At 41.4% G+C, this 17,218-nt stretch overlaps 1 protein-coding gene across 2 annotated transcripts in view; it reads left to right on the top strand.

Moving 5' to 3' along the window:
* The window catches only part of LOC124285930, a 102,317-nt gene that overhangs the window by 62,642 nt on the left and 22,457 nt on the right, over nucleotides 1-17,218 (top strand). For both annotated transcript variants that reach the window (XM_046722207.1, XM_046722206.1), the window contains exons 7-8: nucleotides 398-463; nucleotides 2,752-2,819. In XM_046722207.1, coding sequence (XP_046578163.1) covers nucleotides 398-463; nucleotides 2,752-2,819 — 134 coding nt within the window. The remainder of the gene's footprint in view (nucleotides 1-397; nucleotides 464-2,751; nucleotides 2,820-17,218) is intronic.

Genomic DNA, 17,218 nt, shown 5'->3' with positions numbered 1-17,218 from the left:
TAAGCAAAATATCATGAGTCAGGATAAGTATAAAATATCCATTTTACTTTAAAAAATACATTTTTGTAGTTTTTGGTTTTACATTATTATAACAATGGAAAATGTAAGTCACATGACAATATCAAGTCAGAATGAATTAAGTGTTAACTTGCATGATCGGAACACATTTCATGCCTTAAACTGTAATGGTTTAACAACATGTATGTGTATTACTAAGTTACCAACTTCAATATTGTTGAAACCATCATCATATTGTGTTATATCATGCCAGTTACGCTATGGTTTGCTTGATAGGTATGAATTTCGAGTACTCAGGTCCGAGTCTAGTCTGACCTCGAGTATTCCAGTCCAAGAAAATGGACTCGTTGAAACACTACTCCATTTGTTTCTTTTGTAGGAGCCAGTGAATCACATGAGACTAGTGCCTACAGAGGCAAGCTTCCAGATTTCTCAAAGAGAGTTGGTGAGTTGATACTGTGACGGGAGAGTTTGAGTCATCAGACTAGCTGATGGTGTGCTTAATGATTCATTCATCCATACAGATAATGCTGTCCAGATTATGAAAGAGAAATGTTTCATCCAGTTTGTTTTGTTAAAATCAAAGAGATGTTATTGTAAGGTTCTTTTTGCTCAAGTGACTCAAAGTAGTTGCGACTGGGACTGAACACACATGGTCTCATTTTTGTGATGCTTTAACTTTGGACCTTTACTTGACCTTTGACCATCCTCCTATGTCCTTCATAATATACTCTGGTGTCCCCCGCCATGATATTGCTGGAATAATGCTAAAAGTGGCGTAAAACTAAACTCAGTCAGTCATAATATACTGTTTCCCTTACTCTTACTCTTACTGCTGTATATTACCATACAGAAGCCGAACTTTGAGGACCACAGAAAGCAGTCTGTAGAAGGGGGTAGGCTTATCTACACTTTTGTGAAACTTTTTTTCAGGGAAGCTAAAGCACGGTGTAAGTCATATTTGCAGGAAATGTATAGTAATAACATGGACTTCAGATGTTGTAAAAGATTGTCAAAACACTTATTTCGAACAAATTATGAAGTATTTTTTTAAACAGATCAGTATTGGGCTGGCTATCAGATGCCATTTGACATCATCAGAGAACCTAAAAGTGATTAGGTTGAAAAATTATTAAATCATCAACCTCATGTATCAGATGACCCCCTTCAAACCCGACTAATTCTAGGTAAAAAAAACTCACCAAGTACATGGTGATTTACAGTACTATCTTCCTGCCCAAAGGCTTCTGTGTATGAGTAAAGTGGGTAACCTCACTTCTGTTCAATGTATGCTTGCAAAAACATCTGAGTTTTACTTAGCTTATTTTGGTAGTTTGTCATACTGAAGTCCGAGTACTAGTCACTGTTTGTACCTTATTTATATCTAATTCATTCTAAGTTCTGGTCAAGTAAGTTGTATGGGGTGGTGTATTGTGTAGGACAGAGATGGAGTCTTTGTACTTGCTAGCTGCCTGCAGAGAGGTACAAGACTGTTGAGGATCCACACACCTTCTAAACGTGCTGTCCCGTTCCAGTTAAGTGTTTCCTAAGGTGTCTATCAGGCAGTTGCACAAGTAGACTCAATTGCATCCCTGGCCAAGTTGGGACAGATGGACTTAGGGTCTGTGGTCACATTCCACAACAAAATTGAGTTCACCTCCATAGTGGGTCAGTGATTAAAATGTTCAATTCAGAGATTCAGTTTTATTGATTAGTATAATGAAGTGGGAAGCCCATTTATGGTGTCCACCACTGTGATATAGCAGGAATATTATTTAAAGTCACCTCCATGGACACTGGTCATGCCACACGTTCCCTACATGGACAGTCGCCATATGCAGGCTCCATACAAGCTATTATTGGCATTAGAAAATGCTACTCATGAAACTCTTGGTACCACATGGAACCATGACTGACATGGCTGATATTGACTCACATCAAAGGATTGATAGCCCTTTTCATTCCCCTATACTATAGGAGTATCTCAGAGGACTCACCAGTCACTAGGCTGACGGATCAATTTGATTTAATCCATATCCGTTTGGACCTGAAGATGCAGGAAGATGTCCGTCTTCCCAATTTCAGATGTTATGGTTTCAGAAAATACATCAGAATAAAGCAGTGTTGGAACAGTCCTGAAGATTTGTCCTCTAACCCCGAACTGTCATGCTGCAACACTTCTTAATGGAAGCTGAACTATTTTGGGGGGGAAATTTTATGAGAATACCACACAAAAGTTTCAGCATTCCACCATCAACTTAGCAGTTTTACTATTTCGCCAAATGATACTCAAATGTCATCCTGCATGCTTCACTGAAATGCTTGTCCACCATTTCATCAAACGTCCTTATGCCATCCTGTATGCTCCACTGAAATGAATAAAAATATTGAAAAAAAACAACAAAAAAACCAAAAAACTTAGCAGTTAACACTCAGTCTGACACCAAGATTTGAAGATGGATCACAAGGGTGGATCCAGAGGGAGGTGCACAGGTTTTACATGGATATTGTATTTAATGTAGAGCATTGTGTATGATTTGTTTCAAACATACAGATTATCATGTTAACTTTCAAGTTAAGTACAAGGCTGTCACAAAGATTACTTTCAATTTATCTTGAAGTTGGTCAAGGAGTACTTATTGGTTCAAGGCACTTAATCTGGGAATTACATGGTCTTCATCTAACAGTGTAAATATTTTATTGCTTTTTATGGGCTTTTATTGTTAATTTCAGAAAAGTTTTCTTATGAAGAATGGAAAGACAAACCAGAAATGGTCCCAAAAGGGAGCAGCTACTATGAAGTAAGTCCTACACTTAGATCGGTAACATTCTTTCTTTTCTTTAGCCACAATATATATTTGCCAAATACATTTTGGCATGAATACTTAATCTTATGATGATATCATATACAGCAGTGACAACCTAGGCACAATGTGGTCTGGGAGATGCAGTTGCAGTTTTCATCATTTCTGCCAAAAGAGAATGGCTGTGTTGAAAGAGTTGTGCAAGAACAACAAATTTGCAGGCTTTATGGGATTTCGGCGGAGAATGCGGCCATCAAAACAGGGAATATAACAATCCAGCAAGTAGCTTCTCATGCAGTAGGACTGAGAGAGAGGAAGCAAGTACCTTGGCCCAGTGCATTAGATGCACAGCATCTGCTTTGTTAGAATTAGTCCGTTTCAGAGTAGGAGCCTGCCAAAATCCAAGGAGACTCAACCTATTAGCAGACAATCTGTCATGTCAGGGGCGATTACAGAGATAGGACACAACATTCCCCATTGGTTCTCCCTTTCTCCTAGTGACATTGTATATTCCCACAGACAAATTCTGACCTTCATAACCCAAGGTTGTTTTAGCTTGGCTAATCAACATGTTTGCCAGATAAGGTACACTGGATGTCAGAATGATATAATAGCATCCAATCAAATACAGACTCTTCATTATTCATATATTCAGTGAAGGGGCTTCTAATGCATTTGAACAAGTCAGGATTTGTTTCCACTCGGAAGATCCAGTTTTCAGTTCGTAGCAAATATGGATGACTGCTGTAAGACAGAATTCTGTCAGTTGTGGACCTTATCCATCTGAATTTAGAGAGGATGACTGCATCAGCTCTTCTGAACCTTCGTTCTAGTATTGTTAAAAGATTTAAATGCATAAGTTATATGTTTGTATGTCACTTACTTGGCACTAAGAGTTTTAGAATTGCATACTGCTATGGTTGAATCAACATTTACACATCCTTGGGACTGGACAACTGTTGTATGTAAGACCTTACCAGAATTTGTAGCAAAGAGGCAGAGTGTCGGCTGTGTCAATGCAGGCGTGACAATAGCATTATCATTATGTCTCTCTCTCTTCATAAATTATGTGATGAGAATATTTCTCATTCACTTAACTTTCAAATTTCACCATGCGTGAGTTCATAGGAGTATGAACCAGTATTCATACCATTTGGTCCTCACTTTTGGTAACCCTAGCTGGTGTTTCAAAGGATGTATGCACAAAGAATGTGGTATACATGTATGGGCCTGAAAATCATACAGCCAGAAAACTTTTTAATAAGTGATAATATGAGCTTATTTGTAGTCAAAATGCCCAACAGGAACATCCTTTAGAGTAGCTTTGTTACAACAATTTGATTTGAATATCATTGTTAGATTAGCAATGTCTTTTCAGAGCTATTTACTGTAAGTAAGTCAGTCGCAGTGCATCATTATACATTACACTTGACATCAAAATGGTCAGTATGATCCACAAATGAGATTTATGTTCCTCATGGATTTAGAATGTTTGTCAGTTAATTTTTAATCTTTTTTTATAAACTGGCTGATAATGTAGGACGAGTCAAATGAATTAGCGTTGAAGTTAACAGACTGCTAAAAAATGTCTGTCACTAATATTCTTCTCTTCAAAACTTTAGACTCACTTAAAACACTCACTATATGTTATGTATATATATGGTTACATCGAATAGAGATTTCTCCACTAACTTGGGGGAACCAACTGCAAACTTTATGCAGATGCATTGCACGAGGATCATGCATCAAATTGCTGAAAAGCATGTGCAGATATCGTGCATGTGAACAGCTGCATTGTGATGTAAAGTTTTGTTAAGAATTCACCAATTTCCACTGATATGTATCATTTATTGAACACATGACAATAATTTTTTCAATGTTACGAATTTGTTTTACAATTTATAAGTTCATGTGTAAACAGTACCTTTAAACAGTATGGAATATTTTGCAAACTTTAGTTTAGAACAGTTGGCTGAAGTAAGTGGCTATATTTACATCAGTGAGTCTAAGCTTTTGATGAGAAGTATAGAAGGTTGTAGTATGAATTTCTTTAATTTCTTAACTAGGATGGATTGTAGTGAGAATATTCTATCATGTCATGCATCAAGCATTCTGTATTTTCCAATGTATGCAAAATCAGGTGTTTGAGAATAAAAACTTGTCTTTCTTGTTGTCATGTTTATCATCACTCTTTTATTAGTTCTACAATATAGAGTAAAATCATCATCACCTCATGTCTTTCATCTGGGACAGTTAGTTTCAGTATATCTATCTCGCACTTCTTGTGCTGTTTCTCTTCAGTTCCCACTCTTCTAATGTATATTCACTGTGAATATAAAGTCAACAACTCACCTTCCCTTACCCATATATGGCCATATCTAACATACGCACAAAGAAATAGGGGTGGTGGGGTAGCCTAGTGGTTAAAGCGTTCGCTCATCATGCCAAAGACCAGGGTTCGATTGCCCACATGGATACAATGTGTGAAGCCCATTTCTGGTGTCCCCCGCCGTGATATTGCTGGAATATTGTTGAAAGTGGCATGAAACTAAACTATGCCTTCGTTTAATGCAAAAAGATACTAGCATGATTTCTGGTGTTTTCCTTAATCACTGTTTAACTGTTGACAAGATCATATAGAAATCTGTATGTGGCACCCTCTTGAAGTGATGTGTCAAAAGTCAATATACAAATTCAGTATCGTTTGTGTGTCCGCCATTAGGGTTGATGCAAGCTTGACACCGACAACGTAAAATGACACTAAGCGACTGAAGAAAGCTTGGGGAATGTTGTTCCATATCTGAACCAACGTTTGTACCAATTCAGCTAACGTCAATGGTTGATTCTGGGCTTGATATAAACGTTGCTCCATTTCATCCAAAGCGTGTTCATAAGGGACAGATGCAGAGAAATAGATGGCCAGGGGAATACCAGAATGTTCTGCTGTCTCTGTCCTTGAATGAATGGCACATGAGTCCTAATGATCTCATTCCTGTATAGCACACCTGTCATATTGCCATTGACAATGACAAGTTGTTTGTGATCCTGAGATATTATGCCTCCCCATACCGTAACGTTTCCATCACCGAACTGCCAACGTTGAACAATGCACGGATCAGCATACAGTTCACCTCGCCGTCTGTACACCCTTGCCCTGCTATCTGAGCTGTCCAGATGAAATCTCGACTCGTCAGTGAACAAAACACCATGCCAATCTTGTCTCCTCTACCACAGATGCTCTCCGCACCATCAAGACGTGCCTGTCTGTAACGTGGGAGCAAAATTGGACGTATTGCAGGCCATCAGGGCTGGATGTTGTGCTCCCTCAGTCAGTTCTGTACAGTTCTGGAACTGATTGGATGTAAGCCAAGAATGGTCCGAACAGTCAAACGGGCTGTCTGGACTCAATTCCTCAGATGGGTCAGCCAAATGTGGTGGTCTTGCTGACTTGACGTCACGCATGGATGGCCGGTCCAAGGTCCATGGTGTTTGAATGGACACCAAAATGTCTGACAACTTAATTTTGGGCCATTCCAGTCTCCAGCATACCCATTTTCTGTAAGCTATGGCATGGCGTTCACACAGTTTAGGTTGAAATTAAAATGTTTTCCACTTTCAAAGGCTAGAGAATAATGAACCGTTCTTCATTCTTTTTCAGAGAGATCGTCCTTGGGGTACATATATGCATTTTCTGCGGCTGAAAATGTCCTGTGACAGTTGTATCAATGTTTTAATAAAAATATTGTACAATAAATAAAAATCTTTTTATCTATTATACGGCCCCCACCACGTGGAGTTACCTCCCTGCTACGCATGCGCAGCCAACCAGGTAAGCACCTAGGCCCGTATCATCATTCCTTCTGCTGTCACTCAAAGCGTTCACACGTGTTTCGAGTATCCTAGCTGAATTACTTCTCTTGAGAGATAAAGAATGTCTGAGACTCCAACAACTCTATGTATGGTCTTTGCAGTCTATTATTTCTCATTTATGTGACTTTGTATTAAACTTTACGCTAGCTTTCCCATGGTTTACGCACGTGTTGCTTTTCCATGGCGGGAAGTTTAGCGTGCCACGTGGTTGCCATATTGCGTTATTAACCAAGTATTTCTCCCCGTGGTCGCATTCGCGTAATTTTCAATGTTTTGTACGTGTATAATTATGCTGCTGGTTCCGCTGTTAGCTACATGCTTGCGTGTTTGCTTTCAGGTGTTTACTGGGTGTTCTCTCTGCGGGCTGAACCTTCCGCAAGCCGATAAGCACGAGAAGTGCTTGTGCTGCCTTGAAAAGGTAATCCGACCTGGTACCCACCCCTCTTGTCTCCTTGTCGCCCGACCGGATCACCAGAGTACGTTCCTCTCCCAACCCCAGGCACCAGCGCGGACTTGGCTCCGTCTACTGGGTCATATGGCGGCAACTATCTCTGTAGTGTGGCGGGCGCGGTTGAGGATGGGCCCTATACAGCAAGCTTTGGCGAGACTCGGAGGATCTGGAGCAGTGTCTCACAGTCCCCGGGTGGTTGTCTCCTCACCTTCAGTGGTGGACCAATGTCGGGAATCTCTCCAAGGGGATCCCTTTGGAACTCCCGAGTGGATGCTCGATCGGCAGATATTCGGAGTTATCTCCCAGTTGTACAGATCGTTCCAGGTGGATCTGTTTGCGTCCGGCGGGACGAATCAGATACCCGTGTTCTGCTCTCAAATACCGGACCAGAGGGCGTTGGCTGGATTGGACGGGCAAAGTGCTCTGGGCGTTCCCGGCGCTACCACTCATTCCCCGGGTCCTCTCCCAGCTGTCCACCCAGCCAGCTCGGCTACTTGTGCTACTGGCACCGCTATGGCCGTCACAGAGCTGGTTTCCGGTAATTCTCAGGTTTCTGGCTCAGCCTCCTGTTCTATTACCTTTGTGACCAGACATTCTCACTCAGAACGGCGTGCCATACCCCATCCAAGGATTCAGTGGGTGGCTTGGCCTCTGTCAGGTCTAGCCTCGAAGCACGCGGAATTCCTGCAGCAGTTGCAGACACCATTCTGGCTTCGAGGAGGAATTCGACAAACATTCAATATGAGGATAGGTGGTCCCGCTATGCGCGCTGGTGTTCAGATAAGGGGATTGCAGATCCCTTTTCTGCAGATTTAGTCTGAGTATTGGAGTTTTTGCAAGCTCGTTTGGAAGAAAGCTTGGCGGCTTCGACCATTCGTGGCTACTCCACCGCTATTTCCACTTTTCACACCCCTGTCGATGGTGCCCTTCTGGGGCAGCACCCTCTTATGCAGCACTTTTTAGCTGGCGTGGATCGGGTTCGACAATTTGTCAATTGTGTTAGATTGGCTGTCCGGTCCTACGTTCTCACGTCTATCGGCTATTTCCATTCAGTTGTTAACATGGAAGGCTGAATTTCTGGTGGCGGTAACATCTGGGCGTAGGTTCGGCGACTTACACGCTATGTCCATCCAGATCTTGTCAGTATTTGCCTCCCGGATACTCACCATCCGAAGATCGATCACGCTTTCCATGTGACAGCTCCTATCAAACTTCCTACTCTTACCCAGCCTTCCACATCGGGGACCTCTGCTACGAGTACTCACCCGTTGGATGTCGGAAAGACTCTCAAGGTCTATATCAAACGACCACAAGGGATCCGTACGGGTACCCATCTGTTCTGCTGTTACGGTGGCGGGAAGGTTGGGGTGCCGGCGAGCGAACAGACCCTGTCTTGCTGGCTTGTATCGGTCATATGTGCTGCTTATAAGGCTAAGGGCAAGCTTCCCCCCTGAGGGGTTGAAGGCTCACTCGGTCAGGGCAGTAGCCATGTCAAAGGCTATTGCATCGGCACTACCCATTGAAGAGATATGCTCTGCCACTATTTGGAGCAGGCCTAGCACTTTTATCAGGCACTATCAGCTCGATACACATTCACGTGATCGTGCGCGTTTTGGACGTTCTGTTCTCTCCAGTGGACAGTGTCCTGCCACCCTGACCGAGTGAGTCTTGGTTATCTGGTCACTTCACGCTACTTTCAGTTGTGTTTTATTGATATATCCGCTGTTGTGTGATCTAACTCCTTTCGATTCTCTCCGGAGATTATGGTCGGTTGTGAGTTGGTTTTTCCCCCCTTACGGTGCTCTCTAATAGATCATGATGTGGGCGGGTTTGTTTTATTTTTCGCACTGTGTGCGAATTGCTATGCTTAACCTATGAGGTCGGATCTAAGTACTTATCCTCCCTGTCGGTTACCCTCCAATAATGCCTCTCGCGGATGCTTCGGGACACGTGACAGGTGAGTGTTGTGGCGTCTGTTACATTCTTCCTAACGATCGCTATTCATGTGTACTTTTACAGAATTCCCTCCTCCCTGGCCTCCGGTCTTTGGGAGTCTGAGTTAATGCATATATGTACCCCAAGGACGATCTCTCTGAAAAAAATTTAACTCCCCGCAATTCTGTTCACTGATTTATTCAGCAGAAGGAATGATGATGCGGGCCTAGGTGCTTACCTGGTTGGCTGCGCATGTGTAGCAGGGAGGTAACTCCACGTGGTGGGGGCCGTATAATAGATAAAAAGATTTTTATTAATTGTACAATATTTTATTAAAACATTGATACAACTGTCACAGGACATTTTCAGCCGCAGAAAATGCATATATGTACCCCAAGGACGACTCTCTTCAAAGAATTGGAAACCTCTGCAGGTTTAGTTAAATTTTCAATTTCAGGCGTCTGAACTTCAAGTGTAAAAGGGGCGGTGGGGTAGCCTAATGGTTAAAGGTTCAGCTCGTCAGGCCGAAGACCCGGGTTCGAATCCCCACATGGGCACAATGTGTGAAGCCCATTTCTGGTGTCCCCCGCCGTGATGTTGCTGGAATATTGCTAAAAGCGGCATAAAACCAAACTCAGTCAGTCAGTCAGTCAAGTGTAAAAAGCATGCAAAAAGTAAGTTCATTGTTCACAAAGTGCAAAGTGCTTTGCTACATGTTTATTTAGAGATATTTTTATAACTTTTCAAATAACTTATATTTTATGCAATTGTATGTTATGCACACTTTTGCTGTTATTATATATGTTGTACGTGCATATGTCTGCATCCTGCAGAAAGCAATAGTTGTTACTTGTAACCAAACAGGCAGATTGTTCACAATAGCCCATTACAACAGGAAGATTTAGTAGAATGTTAAATATGCCAATGGTCTATAGAAACCCTTGTCCTCATATTCATACTGCTGTACCTGGACCCACAGCACTCTAAGACAGTATTATCGGGGGACTTTTCCCACAGTAAATGTACTGGTAGGTGAATTAACTTAAACTTTTGAACCAAGGATGACATTGTTCAAGCAGGTAGTAGACACTTCTGGTTAATTTTAGCCTTGTTTCCCTGGCTATATCGTTATGCTCAGAAACAACTTAACAAGTAGTAGTAGAAGTAATGGTATGAGATCACTTTCAAGAAAGGTCGCTGTAAAGCTTTATTTCATTAATAAAGCTTTGTCAGGCCCTTAGATCTCGCCCCCATCGTGTCTACTACTTTTGAATCCCCAGTTAACTTCCCGACCCCACGTGATCACGTGATAGCTCTATGCCGCGTTGACCTCGATGAAACAGTTTAATGTGAATCGCCTATGATCTCTTTGGTGTTCGTAATAAAGGCTTGCTGGGCTTTTCATACCCCCTGTTCTATGTACTTTTTTTTCTTGTCTTCGCTGATATCAGACTTACGAGACTTGGACCGGGATTTCTTGTTTCATCTTACGGTACTTGTCGAGTTCAGAGAGGATTGAACGAAATTCCTCCTCTGACATCTTACTGTCAGTGAGTGCCGTGGAAATACGCTCACTTACCGTGTTCAGCTTTGCTTCGGCCAGAACCCTGATCTCGTCGTGTTTCAATGCCTTGCGATGCAGTCTGCGGGATGCAAACTTAAACACCAACCCTGCCACCCCTACCACCCCAGCTGTTATTTCAATGCCTAGCACTATAGGTGCGGCCACGATGGTGGCTAACAACCCAACACCTGCCGCCCCTAGTCCCATGCTGGCTGCCATAAGGGCAGTATCAGTCCCGTCCACGATATTGAAAGCTCTATGGTATTTCTTATATAGTGCTTTCCGCGTGTCGCGGTCTTGTTCTAGTTGGCGTTTTACATCACATAACTGTCTCAATCGGAATCCGTCTACAGTTTCCAGTGTCTTCGCGACTTCCTCTACGACTGGGTACAGCCCCATCCTGTGTGCATATAATATATCCTATTAGATATTTTTTAATTGGGCTTCAGTTAATAGCCGATCAATGTACTTGAGGCTTATAACGCTTAGATTCTCGTATGTGGAGATACGGGAAGGATCAATAGGTAAACTCTGAAGTATACTAACATTCAAGTCGTCTATTAAGGGGGGCAGTAATCTCAGTGGCTGGTCCCCCAATCGTATAACGATACGGCAACGTATGGGGATGTGTGTGAAGGTATACCAACTTATTTTCACCCCATCTAAAAGTCGCAGCTCTGGGTTCAGGCCTGAATCATCAAACTCACCCTTATAAGCGACTTCTATGATGAGTGTGGAGCCTGGGGCCATAGTCCTAACCCCTGCTATGGCATCGTATCTGTTGGCTTTTAACTGTGACCACCCGGATGAAACTAACACGTTGCCCGAGTAAAATGGTATTTTAGAAACTATCATCTTTTCGCGAGTTGGAATGAAAGACGTGAGGATGAAGCCGTTGTTCTTAATTTCAGAGACATAGCCATCTTTGTCTAATGAGATATAAGGTGCGGTGAGGGTTATGCTGATCAACCATTCGGGTTCTTTATAGTCTGCTAGGGACACCCGCCTATACACGTTGTCTTTCAAGTAGGACGTACAAGGCGTCTTCCTCGCCGGGCTGGTCGAATCCCTCCGCGTCTCCTAGATCGTTAAGTGTGACGTTGGGGCGATGATCGACTATTGCTCCCCGCCTATACACGTTGTCTTTCAAGCGTAGGGAATACAAGGCGTCTTCCTCGCCGGGCAGATCGAATCCCTCCGTGTCCCCTAGATCGTTAAGCGTGGCATTGGGCCGATGCCGATTGGCCATTGCTATAATACTATTACGATATAGTTTCCAATTGTTTTTCTGATAATAGTTCAGGGGTGCACTTCACCCCCATGAAGTGTATGTTGTCGGGTAGGAAGATCTTGGTTAGCGATATCGTGGCTTCCACGGTCACGGTGACCCCCTGCAGACTGGTGTGGGAGTCGACACCCACCCGAACGTAAACAGTGCAAACGTGATACTGGTGTTGTTTCCCCCAACGGAGTTTGATCCCCTTTACGATTTTGACTTCATCCGGCGATGGTTCTCCTAGGTAGACTTTGATGACCAGCGTGGAGTTCGCCGGTAGGCTCGCCAGGATGTTGACCACGCCAGCGAATTCAGATACCAACTGCAATGTCACGTCCTGCACTCCCTGTTTACTTTATAGCATGTGGGCTGCCATACTGGCGACTAGACTGATGACTACGCTACGTCTCTGAGCCACGAGCAGGGTTCCGTTGTTCACGACTTTGTTTAGGTAGTTGTCTTTGTTCTCCGTGAACACGTAAGGGGAGCCAAGCCTAACGTTGAGAAACCAGTCGACTTTAGCGGACAACAACACCCACTTGTCGTCGTCGGTGAAGACGAGCGTATATGGTTTGTTTCGGGCGACGGTCGTGCTATCAACATCTTCTAAGTCGAACAGTTTGCCTCCGAACGATTGGGATACCGCCCATCTATCATCACCGATACAGACTAGGTCGAACCGAGAGTTGAGGGCCGCTCCTGAGACATCTACTATGTCACCTAGGGTTCTACCAATGGAGGGGACTTCAACGCGTTTGTAAATGTTGTTTTTCAGTTGCAAGGAGTACAGTTTACCATCTACTCCGGGTAGTGTTTCCCCCAGGATTATGAAAGGGCAGGGTAGACTCAGAGAAAAAAGGGCACATTAAAATTCAAAAGGGCAGTCAGCAAACAAAAAAGGCACAACAATTAAGGGTTCAATAATTTACTGTGGAAGACATAATTTGGGTCTGTTTGGCATGCTTTGATGCAAAGTTCATAAAATTATTCGTTCATATTCTCCTCTTCTTTCGTGCCAAGAACTTGGCCACACACTTCCTCAAGTCAATGTCAGTAGAAGACTTAGCATTCATGCAGACCATAAGTAGCTTGGTGCAGTTATTTACTTTCAGCCTGTTCCTATGGTCTGTCACAATGAGTTGGAGAAGACTCTCTCAACCTCTGATGTCGAAAGGATCACAGTAGCATGGATACTCAGGAGCTTCACAATGTTTGGGTAGAGGTCTCCCAGTTGGGGCTTGAGGCTTGTCAGAGTCTTCAGGATATTGGATGGTGAACAGGTGTCAACTTCCTCAGCAAAGAGTTCCTTGACCTGACTCCACTCAAGCTGTGTTGTATCAACATCAAGGCCTGCCAAGTGTTCTGCCAGTTCTGTAATCTTTAATTTGAATAGTATGTCAATATATGAAAATGTGACATCCACCTTGTGTCCAAACAATGGATCCATTTCGTCCTTTCATATTCCACTTGGTGCAAAGAGAACAAAACATCATGGAGCTTGTTTCACCCTCCTCGTTTGCATCCTCAACGTATTTTAGCCAGGGGCGACCTTGTTTCCAAGACAAGCTTGTGACCTGCATCTTTCTTCTTCTGAGTTGTTTGAGGAGCTGGGCCACTGGATGACAACCACTTGTCAATGTCATAGCAAACAAGTTCTGAATCTTCTACATCGGGTCTGAAATACACATACAAGTCAGTTTTATTTCCAGCAAAAATTTATTGTATTTGTAATTTGGTAATAAGAAAACATCCTTTGAATATTAAGAAAATAAGAATAGTAAAAATACCTTGTACTAATGAAAGTACTTTTTCACACACAGAAAAAACAGTTCACTCTTTTATTACATTTCAGTTGAGGATAAATTAGGGTAAAATATCAGATAAATATACACAAAAGTTTGGAACAATTATTTTTAATTTTGAAAATCTTTAAGACTAGATATGGAGACAGGTAAAAATTGTCTTTGTTCATTGCAGACACCTTATCCACCACAAAATCTACTAACTTCAAATTAAGTATATATAGAAAAATTAATTTAGTATTTCTACAGATATTTTAGAATATGAAAAACTACATGTATGCAGTGCAACAAATAAACTTAGATACGTTCAGAAATAGACATGTTTGATGTGGCTTTGATTCCTGCGTCTATTTCGTGTGGAATTATTACTTCGGTAATTCATATTAGACGGGGGAACATACGCATCACACCACACTACCCTTAAAAAATTCTAACAAAAGGTTTCTCAGTGGTTTTCACTTCTACTTGGTATGGTTATCAACAGAAAAAAAGTCTACCAAAATCCCACTGTGCAAAAGGGGTTAAAATCGGTTATTTCTATAACATGGTATCAAGCAGCAGCCAACTACAAGCGATACAGATGAAGAACAAGTTTTTAGGTGAGTAGTATCCACTGCTTGTTTACATTGGAGACAACACATTTCCCAGCATATTTACATGAAGTCTTCTTCCAGCCCATAATGTCAATTTAATGGAAATGGTAATTATTGAGATATGAATTTTGTTGAGTTAGAATATACATCAGCTTAAACTACTCCAAAAAAATGGTGTATGATATTAAATGTATAAGTAAATCCATCTCAATGAATGTGCTGTCTGATATGATGTCAATATGACCATCAGAAGCATATCTACATCGAATAAAAGGTAATCCATAATAAAACTTATGATAATAGTTGTTAAATACCAAACAAACAAGATTCACAACAATGTTCATTGAGGAAATTGCAATATAAAGCTTAATTTCAAAGAAAAGTGCAGCAAATTTACAACACCTCCAGCCCCTCTGCTTGGAGCCAAGCTCCTCTGCAGTGTGTTTCAACTTCTCTGCATGGAGTTTGACCTATATAAAAATAAGCTGGTTCCGGCTCCCTTTCTTGCGCGCTAACGTTCGACAAAGCGATATGCGAGACAGGGCCCAGCTTATATAAAAAACTGTTTTCTTGATGCCTTATCATACATTCTTAAATACCCAGATGAATTTTTAAATATGATTTTTTTTTTTAGCAGTACCTACTTTTTTAATCATAATTTCCTATAAAGTTACATGTGAACCATTTTAAACAATTAGTTTTTATATTGATTGATATAATTTCCACAAACATAAAACACTTAAGTGCCCTGAATAAGAAAATGAATCTGAATTTTAATGTTTTTCAAATAAAATATAATGCAAAAATCCTATTTTGATCATGATATTTTAGATTTATAGTAATGAATGAACATGAAATATTTAAGTGCTTTGCCTAATAAAATTCAATTGCATGAATATAAGATCTTGCTATTTAATTTGGATTTTTTGAACAAATAACTATCTAAAGCATTGACATATGAATAGGTATGAAAATGTTATTTTCTCTCTACATATATTTTTTGGTTATAATAAAACTTAAGTTTAATGTTGTCTTATGATGTTCCAATATATTAGCAAAAAACTTTGAAATCGAGGAAAAATAAAAATGTTTTATAGGCAATAAATATTACCATCTTTTCTCTATATAAATGCCAGTGTGAATTGTACCACTGTTTCATCATTTGTTTCAGACCACAGTTGGAGAACACTTATTCAAGTGTCAGTTATGTCTGAAAAAAAGACTTGACAATGGCCGTGACATTGTGAAAATTCGTCAGAAGGGAGCCGATGGTATCAGCGCTGCTAGTGCTCAGAGAGGTGATGACATTAGTGTGGAAGCAGGATGCAAGGTACACTTGCACTGTCGCAAACAGTATATCAATCAGCATGATATTGAAAATCAGAAGAAGAAACAAGAGACACAAAAAACCTTTGAAGCGAAGTTCTCGTGTGTTTTGAAGGATACTTTCAATAGTAATTCCGACTGTATATTTTGTGGTAACACAGTTTCTTTCGCGTAGTCCAGATTTCAGCTACGTTAAGACTTTCAACTTTGCAAAATCAATACTAGATTGTTGCGAAAAAAGATGTGATGATTGGTCTCTTGCAGTGAAAGGGCGTATTCAGTACTATGGAGGAGATCTGCATGCAGCCGATTGCATCTATCATCATCAGTGCAGTGTACACTTCCGTAATGGCAGTGATGTACCAGTCAAATTCGTGATGTCCCTAGAACTAAAACACCTGAAGTCCTAAAGACAGTTATCAAGAGCAGGCTTTTGCCAAAATGTGTTTGTATCTCGAGGACAATGATGAGGAACAGATGACTATTACATACCTTCGGAAAGAATGAGGAAGTATCTGATGGGTGAAAATTCTCTCCCTACACCAACTCCCATTTGAAGAACAAACTGAAGGCAGCTATGGGGACTCTATCTATATAGCTGACAGAGAAGGACTAAGTGACATTATCACATTCAGGAGAAAACATCTAATATCCTCCAAGCATATTACAAAATGCAGAAAGTGAAGGTGGCGAGGAAACACAAAGAAGGCCATAATTGAGACCGCTGCAAGATTGATCAAGAGTGACATTAAAACAGATGTACCAACTTCTACTGATTGCTATCCAAAGTCAGAAGAACTTGGACTTGATTCTGCACTGTCATTCCTTCCAGATACACTACAGAACTTGCTCAACTGTCTGTTTGTTGGAAAGAACAAATCAAGAAAAGTTGCTGCTATTGGCCAAGCCATAATACAGGCAGTCAGACCAAGGGCTGTTATTGCACCACTCCAGATTGGCCTCGGGGTACAAGTGCATCACCTTTATCGCTCAAAATTCCTTGTGGAAACATTGTCTTGCATGGGGTACAGTTCATCATACAGGGAAGTATTACGCTTTGAAAAAAATGCTGCAAGTTGTGTCACACCCCGACTTGCTGCTTGAAGAGCAGGATGTGCCAGACATATCAGTATTGTTTGCCTGTGACAATGTTGATCACAACACCATTACCATTGATGGGAAAGGTACCTTTCATGGAATGGGCATGATAGCTGCAATGACTCCAGGTGGAAAATCATGTCATCTGGTAACAAGGCAAAGAACATCAGAACTGAACATTGCAAGAATGTCAAAAATTGATATTAAAGAATACAGATTCACCAGCCATGTTCTTCACAAGGTTAAGTTCAAACACCTCCCTTGTTTTCAGGCCTGTGACAGAATGGTCGATATTTTATGGGAACTATCCTTCAGTTTCAAGCAGACAGTTCCCGAATTGGCAGGGGATGATGCACATCCTTCATCAAAAACAGAAACATCCCGGTGTGTCCTCTATAGTCTATCTGCCTATGATTGATATGTATCCAGGTGACAAGTCATGCATTCTGTCAACGTTGGAATACCTGACCAGCCTATCCTT

This window comes from Haliotis rubra, unplaced genomic scaffold, assembly GCF_003918875.1.
Source record: "Haliotis rubra isolate DU_JTF1 unplaced genomic scaffold, ASM391887v1 Scf370, whole genome shotgun sequence".
Classification (NCBI taxonomy): domain Eukaryota; kingdom Metazoa; phylum Mollusca; class Gastropoda; order Lepetellida; family Haliotidae; genus Haliotis; species Haliotis rubra.
Note: the sequence above shows the minus strand (reverse complement) of the source record. Positions and strands in the feature narration are given on the sequence as shown.